Genomic DNA, 11,536 nt, shown 5'->3' on the forward strand with positions numbered 1-11,536 from the left:
ATGCTATCGCAATCAATAAAGTTAATTATTTATTCACTTCATTTATATCAATAATATTGTGCGATTAGGGTAATCTACTAGCCTCCAGCTATATGCTATAAATAATCTACACTACAAATACAGAAGTAAGACCTGTGTAAATTGGATTTTCATTCTCAATTTTTATTACCTATTGTACTGTACATTTACTTAGACTTGAGTTTTACGCTGTTATATACTGTAAGTCGTGTTTCCATTATTTGCAATCAAAGTAATAACTACGAGGATATTATTGAATTGATTTTAAAAATTAGCCTGTACACCGAGATGCAATATACTGTAGTACTTTACCCAAATGAACAGTAAAAATGTCTAATTACCATGGATAATCAATTGATGATGATTGATAAATTGTCCTATGATACCAACATTCTGCTTATCAAAAAATTCGTCGCTGTACAGTACTATACTGTACAAAAATTAATTTTTTCGAGATTTTCCTATTTTTAATTATCTATAAACCAATACTGTAACATATACAATCTTATGATAGAATATTGCTTATATTTTTTACTCGCCTACTAATGTCATTAATCTGATTGCTAACATAGATGAATTTTATGACATTACCCAGTATTTGTCTGGCTGATGGTCATGACCAAGCTTGTATTGCTCCATGCTTGAGGCCATGTATTGTGCCTTGGCAGTCGTTAAAGCATTGCGAAAATCATGTCTGCGCTGGATACCGAGGCTCACTCGAATTAGCGACACTATGCTTTAAAGCTTGCAGAGTGATGGAAAGTGTAACACAGTTCCCTTTATCTCGTAAGTCGTGACTGAGTATCGGAAAAATCGATTAAATTTGATGCAATAAGTATATCCAGCATCTCTAGCGTAAATCGATTATTTTAGCTTTCATATTCTTTTTTTGGCTGTTTAATAATAAAACCTCAAATAATTTGAAAAATGAAAAAAACAAAGACTTGACTCTAGCTATAACTAGCCAAACTAGCTTCACAGTACACACACTGATACCGAACGTAATTGATAATGACTATGACCTTTAGTAGATTAATAGAAATACTGTAATGTTGAGGTATGTACGTTAGAGATCAAATTCAATATATGCAGTGGTTTTAGTTCTGTATTGAAATATAGTACACATATATTATACGGCCATCTTCGATCTAACCAACTAACGTATAGCTAAATCAATTGCAATCTGATTATCATATGTTAGCATTTACTATCAAATACACCTAGAATAATTTCTTACCGCTAACACCATCACAGTGTTTGGCTTGCCTCCATATCCTTTCAATCTTACATTTAACCAGTACAGTATTGCTAAATCCTATAAGTACATCATGTGATATCTTTTGTAGCCTAAAATTTTAATTAATCTTATAAATAAAATGCGATACTGTTTCTAGAAGTTAATTTCACGCATATCAACAATACACTTTTGTCGATCTTCAACCATTACTCCTACTCTAAAAATAATTACTATTAGAAAGTTTTTCTAGTTAACGAACTATCATAGTAAAGCAAATTTAAAATGTCAATTTAATAACCAATGGATAATAATTAATAAATGAAATGAAATGTTATCGAATGTTACTTACGATGATCCATAGTCAATTATCCGAGAATACTATTAATTCCATAATTAATAAATATTCCTTAATAATTATCGCGGTTTTTGATTCACATGTAACCGAAAATAATCGATCAATAACGGTCATTATACTTGCATTTTTGATCAGGTAACGATAGTCAAAAATATATATTGCCCAAGGTTGTAAATAATGGTAAGCAAGAAACTAACTAATTTAATATATCTTGTGTACATTAAAATAACTTAAAGTACACTTGTAAGCGCTTTATATCTAATATTTAACGGCACTGTAGTTAAGAATTCAACTTCTATCTAACGACAACGTAGGAATAAAGATATTAAAGGCTATTCTTGTATATATAATCTATAGAAACTCTGATAAACTGGATATTAGCTCCTGTAAATTGCAAGCCTTTTAAGGGGCAAAGAAAATACATCGTACCGCCTTTAAGAAATTTTACTGCTGGTGGCCATCCGATTGTGATCGACAGCGAATATAAGGACGAAGTCTGTTCTTGTCCCTTAGAGAGTTGGAATGATAAGATGCATAGTATGAGTTACTATAAAATCAAGTCAGCCACAAAAGAAATTATCTATAATAAGCAAAATAATACATTCGTCGTCAATATTACCTGGAAACCTCCAGAAGGTTTATTTCAATAATCTAATTAAATAAATCGATCAGTACGACCATTTTTAAGACTTGTTTTCATTTCGAATAATACCAGTAGCATTAAACTATCACATTCTAGAAGCCAGTACTGTCATTACAAAGTCATGTAGGATACACAAATTAAATAATGTACTAAATTAATTCTTTCGGTCAATTAATTAAATTAATAGGTATATTTCTCTTTAATAAATTATCTTTTAGACTATTTTGGGAATTTCGAGATAAAATTTACTTTGGATGTACTTGTGGATATTGCAAATCCTAAAAATACTAGCCGTACAATATGCTACGTGACGGATAAAACCGAGATTAGTTTCGTCTTGGACCATATCGCAAATTTATCTTATGCTGCAACAATTGACAAAAACTATATACCTTTTAAAATTCTTAAAATTCCAAATACTGCCGGATCCTTTGTCATGGAGAATATAATAATGAACAATTTGGTTATGGAAAAGTTTAAAGAAAAATATATCCCTAAAACTTATAGCAGTAAGCTACCAATACTAGCTAGCTACTTGCGCAGCAGATACATAAAATTTGTCGAATATCTATCATAGTAGTGCATAATCATTTAAGACATTGTATAGAATTACTAATTGAGTGAAATACGTACATGAGCAAAGAAGTAAATAATTACAATGATTGACTGCACCACTATGCCGCAATCATCAGATTTTTATACAAGGATCAACTTGACTTAATTTATCATGTATTTGTTGTAATTTGTTAAAAAATTCCAATATTTAAAAGAAATCTTTTTTAACATTTTAGACCTTCCAATATGGACGTGGGGATTAATTTTCGCAATTATATTATCAACTGCGGTTATTGTTCTAAAAATTCTCAAGCATAAGTATCGCCAGAGAGGTATGTCAGTAAATAGCTGGACATGCAACCTTAAATTTTTTGTAAATGAACCTATAATCATTAAGTAACGGCAAACGTAATACTTAGTATTACTTATTCCATTTTCAGCTCAATATAGGGCAGCTATGAAGTTCCTAGAATCACGCTACCCAACACACACTTGCACCGAAATTCTTGAAAGACTACGTACTCGTATGTTAAAAGAATAATTTATCATATAACTAATATAGGACAATTAAAATAATTTAAATCTCCAATAAATGCCGGTAAACTATAATTTCTCATTCATTTTTATTGTTTTAACAGCACATCCTGTGACTGATGAAGACATGATCTGCAAAAAATATTATGCTTTTATAATATATCAATTATCTGAGCATGAAGTCAATGAACAGTTATTGCAACTGCTCAATGAAAATAATATTGGTTATACAACTACTGCAGAACTTTATAATGCAATAACTATTCCATTGCATGAAATGGTTATGAATCAATTCTCGACTTGTAGAAAGGTGTGATGTTATGTAATGACTGTGTTCACTTAAACAACACATAAATCTGGGTCTTGACAAAATAGTATTACTTTACTTTAAATGTAAGCAAAATAGCAGCAATTAATATTTTAAAGGAAATAAGCGCAACCATCTGTAAGTAATTAATACATCGTTATGTTGATTTAAATAATGAACTCACCTACTTTTTGCAGGTAATCCTTTACGTAACGCCGGACTTTGTTCAAATAATAAGTAAACATCTCGAAAATCTAAATTCCGATGACGGTGATAATGATGATTCGCAAACGAAGTTCGCTAAGTGCACTTGGTCATTCTTATTACTTAAACGTTATGAACGCCCTGTAGGCAACGACATCATCTTAGTTACTGACAGTAGACAGTACGAAGGTAAATTAATAACCCGAGCGAGCCAGCTACTCTGCTTACCTTTGGTACCAATATACGATCTGCGATACGAGGCCCAGTGTATGCAACTGGTAGAAAATCTAAAAACGACAGTAACTGAAGAGACAAGAAATCCTCAAAATCGGGTTTAGATAACTCCACATTAAACTGGAAACATTTAAAAACTATTAAAGAATGTATCGTATCACACACAATCTACTAAATTCATATACAGTGTATTCCGTTTTTAATTATAATTATTACTCAGAAATCTATTAACTGTATCATAAATAGTAACTTGGATCCTGCAAGTAGTGCAGCCTATATGTCTTATGCAAAGATGACAATTTATGTGACATGAACTCTACATGATATTATTATTTAACTGTACATTAAGTTTTAAGTCTTACACGTGGCTGGATGTAAACAATCGTACTATGGTCTGTAGACTGAACGTGAAGTATCACGAGTGAGAAAGGAACTTCTTTGTTTAGTAGGGCTATATTAGGCTTGGTATAGATTAAATACCGATGCTATTGATATACTGGCAGTGATACAAATCATGTTATCAATTGGATAATTTATTTGAACAAACTTATATGTGACCGTTACTCTAACTGCTCTTCCCCATACGTACTGAGTAATTATATAAATTGCTATCGGTAAAGCTTTCAGTATAACCTAATGTATTGCTGCTCTAAATTTATAATCGAAATAATTCAGACAGCATAATTAATACTTTAATCATATAGCTAAGCATTTGCTTCTGGTCGATTTTATGTACGAGTCTATTCAAATTTTGATTTCAACAAAAAACAAAAGGTCTATATTCTGCTTAAGAATTTATAGCATTATTTACCCATCAGTTATATAATATAATTATTAGCTCTCGGGCAGACTGTAACTCTTGAAAGTAATTTACACACATTATTTCTCTCATCTTGTTTAATATGGAATTATGGAATATTTTAAAACTCTATGACTTGTCATGTAAACATTAAATAATTATTAATATCAATAATAATAATGGCAATAACTAAAATCTACTACTACATGATTGCTTGAGCAGACAACTTTAAACGTAAGCAATAAAGATTACAAAGACATAACTGCTCTAACTTCTATATTGTACAAATTATTTGACTGTAGCTATAAGAATCAAATAAGAATGTGGATAAATATATACCTTGACGTATCTGTCATTCTATATTGCATTTAAAAGAATTGGTGTATATCCTAACAAATTGGCACAACAACTTTTATGCTTACAAATATTTCTAATATTCCACTATGAATTAATGCATTTTTTAAGACTTTTACCTTAGTAGGTTTCTTTACATAGCGCTAATGAAGAAGATAGTGTAGAGCATGAAACTGCTTTCTTAGAGTAGCGCATAGGTGTCTGCTGATATCAAAGGGATTGATTCATATTGCAACGGTACAATGCCATTAAATTGCATGGGCTTCCCATTTCACTGAGGATGCATAAATTACTTGATATCTTGAAGTATCATTATAATTTATACAATACTATACCAGTATAAAAAGTTTCTATTTGCTCAGTATTACAGTATTAAAACACAGATTTTGCTAATCGTAAATATAGCGTTTTCAGTTACAAGTAATTACAATCGTAAAATAAAGTAGACTTTCTTAGGCTAATGCAGGGTTGCATACTGATCAGATATCAAAAAGATTGGCACAGTTCGTACAGTAATATTACATTGCATGGGTCTTTTCACTTCACAGAAGATTTAAAAGTGTACCTGATATCCTGATATACTCGTATAACTTTCATACCAAATGTTAATTCCTTTTTAGTTAGTTAGTCGGTTGGATAGTCAACTAGTTTTTCAATTGATATTTAATTGTAAAGTCAATAATCTTGGGTGCCGAGATTTCTTCAGTATTAAATGATAGTAAATCTCTGACTTTCTCGTCTACACTATCTGTGACGCTATAATTATACCATAGTATTCGGTCGTTGGAACTGAATTATTTGGTGATATCGCTAATCTCGCCTCTTTAAGTTAGTAAGTGGCGTTCTCCGCAAGGATTGGCGTGTGTAGACTACTTTGTCACTAGTGGTGTGTGTCACTTGGATATAAAGAATTTATGATTGCTCAGTAATTACAGTGTTAATAAAGAAGTAATTATAGCATGTGACCACCTTACTGTATATCTGATAGATAAATTTTTAACTTTATTATTCATACTTGTAAAAGTATGAATAACATCAGAGCAGTACCAGATTCCGATGCATAGCCATGTGTTGAGATATTATTCCTATAAAATTCTTGCGACTGGCAATGACTGCAGTATCATAACGTCAAACTTACATCCTTCTATACCAAATAACGATACTATCTGTAACGGATAACTGAAAATATCAAAGTTTCTCTATTTTTTTAGTTACGACAGATACCGTGCACTTTGAGGATCTCCAAAGGCTATCGTAACTATATTAAACACTGAACACTGAATAAATCCTAATATATCTTACTATAATTTAGTACTGTAATCCAATCTTTTTTGAATTGTTAGAACATAAGAAAAAAAATTCAGTTTACGAAAATGTTCATCGCCAATTCATTTTTAAAAGTGTGTAAAATTCGTCTGACCTGCTGTACGGGAGCGTAAATGATAGCTTTGGTAAAAAGTAAGCATCTTAATTAACTGGTTTGTAGTCATGTATAAATCAGGTCATTAATCAATAAGCTAAATAGATGGTTTAAAAGTGAACAATAACCTAAAATCACGATGTTGTTTGGAAAATAGCAGGGATTTTTCTCGAATAATTAGTTCATTTAGTTGAATGCTCAATCAATCTACATTATCAGTGCAATCATTAACTAAAGATGCCAAAAAAAAAGATCTGCAGATCAGAAATTTACCTCTAAGTGTTTTTGTAACTAATTCACGAAGCAACTATTATGACAACAAGAACAATTTCATATTGAACAGCGCTCGTTGATAATCTAATCCCTCCTTGTGATATCCACATTTATGATAGCAAATTCTTAATTTTCTCTCTTCAATTTATGATCTAGTTATCCTACTTGCGTGATATTATTTGAAATTACGCTGTTACGTATTAAATTTATCACACTAAACAACTGCAATCTCCATCTCACCTGGAACATTATTAATAGTACCATCTGCTAAAATAAACTGTAGAGAGGAATTCTATTTCTTTTTCCATCGCTTATATTTTCTATACTGGTTAGATGCATGTATCCAAGAGATTTTTCTTAAGCATTCTTGCCACAAATTATCAATCAAATTTTTAGGTGACCTTTGACTATCCCTGTTAGTTCACTTCTGTCAAAAGAAAGTTTTCGACGAGATACTATATCAATTGTCTACTACTTCTTACTTTCGATTGTATAGAAATCTATTAATTGCATTTAAGGATGCATTAAAAATAAATACTTTCGGTACAACTGCCACAGTACTTCATCTTTTATTGTCCTTTGTTTTATGATCCAAATAACCGAAGTATCTAATAATTTTCACTATGCATTTTTGGTGCTTAACGAGTAATTAATGGAAGCTTAAGAGGATTCACAGAATCAATTCGTAAATAGCTGAAGGACGCGTAGTATGGGACTGAAAATAAATCGATTGAATCTCTTTACTAGATTACGAGTTATTAGAGCTAATTGAAGACCATCTGGGTAGCTTCCACTAGTACCAGTACAAGCCTAAGATTTACTGTACAATAATATTAATGATCAATTTTTTTAATGTCATTCTTGAGCTGAGCTAATTTTTAAAGTTACTAACACGCAATTAATAATAGTTATACTTGATCATAATAACCGCATATAAGTGAAAAATATCGCATTTTTTTACTTCATTTAATTCTTATCCTTGTTCATCCCTGTAGAAGTGCATTAAGTTTGTTATAATAAATCCAAGAATTCGCACTATACTGTCCATAAGACACCTTTTCTTACATTCTTGAATACATTAAATTAAATATACGACTATAACTTTTCAAGATTTCCATTTCTTATGGAAATGTTATATTCAATGTTACATTCTCTGGATGAACGTTCTCTTTAAAAACACTAAGATTAAATAAAAGCTTTCAGAGAACCCTTGAAAAGGCCAATTAGCTCTTACTGTAATCGATGTTATGGCAATTTTTATACATTGGTTTATTTGGAGGGATAATTTACTCTTTTTACAATCGTATGTTATCGAAATTATATACAGAAGATCAGATGCACTAATATGTATGAAAAATAAAAATTGAACAAAGATAAGCTATACTTCCAACATTAGAATTTTAAAGTGGAATAGTTATTTTAGCTCAAGTTGTGGTGTTTAAAAATTTTAAATAGATTGGCCAGACAACCAGGGTGTTTCTACCATGTTGGATAAATACTTCGGTAACCAAATTTGCACCTAATTTATAGTCTATTTACTTTCAGTACTATTTCTCACTGTTCACCTCGTTTTATCAATAAGGTCTTTAATGAATAAACACATATTTATTCAGTATTAATTGCAAGTAGAAAGATTTTTTAGCGAGAGAAATAGAAAGGCTAACCGGAAACCCAACGTTCTCATTTTATTATTGTGGCATACAGCAATTTAACGGAAATACATGTCCACACGTTTATGAATTACAGAATTTTCATAATTTTAATTGAAATAAAATTTCTATCTATTAGTTCAAAGTTTAGTGATTAACTATCGTGACGGGTAGCAGATTAACCCAAATACATGTCTACACGTATATAGGGTACGGAATTTTCACAATTTTAAGAGTTTTAATCGAAGTAAAATTACCATCTATTAGTTAATAATTTAAAGATTATGATTTCCCGTAGCAGATTAAGCGAAATATGTGTCTACACCTATGCGCATATAAATTAACAGAATTTTTATAATCTTAATTGAAATAAAATCAGCCTCTATCGATTTATGATTTCGTAATTAATGCGTAAATCTTTGCCATGCAGTGGCTACAAGTTGCCTATTTAGTCCTCATAGAAAACAAATACTGTAGCAGAAGGACCTTGTAAAAACACACTACGTGTCTTAATCTATCGGTATAAATTTATTTTTGGGAGAAATTTACATATGACTTGGTTGTCCATAAGTTGTAAAATTGTCTTAGTTTCGTTATAAGCATAGGCCGAGAGTAGTCTCATTAACGGATCGACTCACTAAATGTCCACAGTGGTTGTGAATATAGAGAAAATAGCATAAATTATAGTTATAGGACGTACCGCAAAATAGATGTGACTATTTTGATTATAGGATTATAGGTATACTGTATTTAGCTTCTAGACATGTTCCTTTCCGATCAAATGTTTGATTTAAAAAGGATGACGATTTAATGACTTTTAACCAACGGACCAAAATGATTAACTATGCTATAGTACGGTAAATTAGTAGTTCAAGCTGAACTGCAATCTTAATAGGAATTATTATAGTAAAAAATATTTTTGATGCGCTGGATATGAGGTATTTTATTCCCAATTTTTTAATCCAACAGTAGATCAAGTAATAAGTAGCCATTTTAAAGGCATTTATAGTGCCAAATTTCATATTCGACGAGCATTGATGAAGCATGAATACTATTCTGATACTGATAGATCATAAATACTATCCTATAGCTCAGAATAGCATTTATGAGCATCATAAACACATCCTATATTTACCGTACTAATTTACCTTTAGTGATGATGGCAAGTTATTACAGAAATATTTGCCTTGCAGTGAACCTAAGTCTATTTGTTTTAAGCCCGTAGAAAACGCTTTGTTAGGTAAGAATTTTTTTTTAGATGTTGATGAATTATAAACAGCTGATAATGGAGATTATAAGCACCACAGGAATCATTGAGTTGGGTATCTTTCCCCTCACCCCATGATAATAATCTAATTTTAGCTGATATTGAAAATATTAAATAATCTATTACAATAAATATTCGACTTCTCTCTTTCTTTCAATTTTGTCATTGCTATGTATCGATCCACCATGTTGTATACGTTACGGCCATTCCTAAGAATGATTTTGTCCTTAAGATACATACATAGATTTTGATTTCTTAATACTAGCCAATAAGGCAATGGTCACTTTAGCTTGAGTATTTTTGATGATGATTAAACTCAATGTATCTAAAGGAATACCTCCTATACCTGCCATCTAATGACTAATTTTATGTCATACAAGTAAAAAATGCTAGGAAGCATGGCATCGATAGCGATCAGCATTACCAAATCTGTTGGCTACCTATCCCAGAATAGAAATTATTTGATGGGGGATAAATTAAGATACATATTCATGCTAATATTCTACTCGGTAATGATGACGTCAAGAATGTTATTTTTCCTTTCAAATAAAGTCAATAAAAGTATTTAATGTTAGCATAAACTATGTTAGAATTGTTTGACAAGTTAATTATGGCTAAATCTATTGATAAATCCTATTTTTTAAGACAATAATGAATCTCTTACATATTCTCGTCCCCAGTCCACATAGGCAGAGGACGTCGATACAATTAAATCTTAAGAAATAAACAATATGGTAATGACTCGATGACGATAACAACGGTGAATTTGCTTTATTCTATTAGGTGCGCTTCCGCGTTCCATTACTTTGTCGAAAGAATCAGCGGAAAACAACTATTCTACGCTTGCATTTTAACCATAGGCCAACAATGTACTTGCAGTTTATTAGATAGAATGCCATAAAGAAGATCCCTTTTACATCGTGCTGGCTTGATTTCATTTGAAACATGTTATTTTATATCATGAAAAAAATGAATCGGCCTCTTTACTAGACCAGGCTATCTGTATACTAGGTGGATCGACCTAGAAAAGAGTTCAAACATTACATATTATAGAATTATTAATTCATTGTTGGACTTTCCTCGCTTGCTCGCAGCAATCTACAATAATAAAAGCAAAGTTGCGTCTTACTTATACAGTATTGCTCTTTTTGGATGCTGAGAGAATTAGAATTGAACCAATGAATAAATAAATATACATACAGTACATCGACAATTCATTCATTAATAGCAGTAAAACAATACGGCCTTCCACTGATGGCTGATGATAATTCATGGTATTACTGTTTATCCATGACAGAGCTGCGGTATCAAGTAGAAAGTAATCCATTGGTTCATTTTTAGCGTTGAAAGAATTTTATTAGTGCTGTTGTAAATATAATGGTTATGATGGATCTATTTTCTTACTTTGAGGATACTAAGGATACGCGAACTAAAGTTCACCGGACTTGATACTAATTAAATTATTTGATGACTCTTTTCTTTATGACAATGAGGATTATTTCTATCACAGGGACTTCCAGAAAGCCTCTCAATACCATCACATTCTATTCTACTAGATCACTGCTTTATAGTTTTTAGTTTGGTAATTATGTCAGGATTGTTGGCGGACATGAATTAGCATCATTTCTTTGGAGAGCATTGCTATTCTATAATAGTATTGACACACACTACTAGAGACAAAGTAAAC

General features: G+C 31.1%; 1 protein-coding gene across 1 annotated transcript; it reads left to right on the forward strand.

Annotated features, from left to right (window-relative positions):
- Positions 1-590: 590 nt before the first annotated feature.
- On the forward strand, positions 591-4,191 carry TRIADDRAFT_61636 (uncharacterized protein; the record flags this gene model as incomplete). The annotated part of the gene is made up of 7 exons (XM_002117570.1): positions 591-804; positions 1,746-1,790; positions 1,968-2,246; positions 2,472-2,762; positions 3,045-3,140; positions 3,447-3,652; positions 3,847-4,191. 7 exons carry the CDS (start codon positions 591-593, stop codon positions 4,189-4,191), a joined length of 1,476 nt encoding a protein of 491 aa, XP_002117606.1.
- Between the last annotated feature and the right edge of the window lie 7,345 nt (positions 4,192-11,536).

Source organism: Trichoplax adhaerens, genomic scaffold (assembly GCF_000150275.1).
Source record: "Trichoplax adhaerens TRIADscaffold_26 genomic scaffold, whole genome shotgun sequence".
Taxonomy (NCBI): Eukaryota; Metazoa; Placozoa; class Uniplacotomia; order Trichoplacea; family Trichoplacidae; genus Trichoplax; species Trichoplax adhaerens.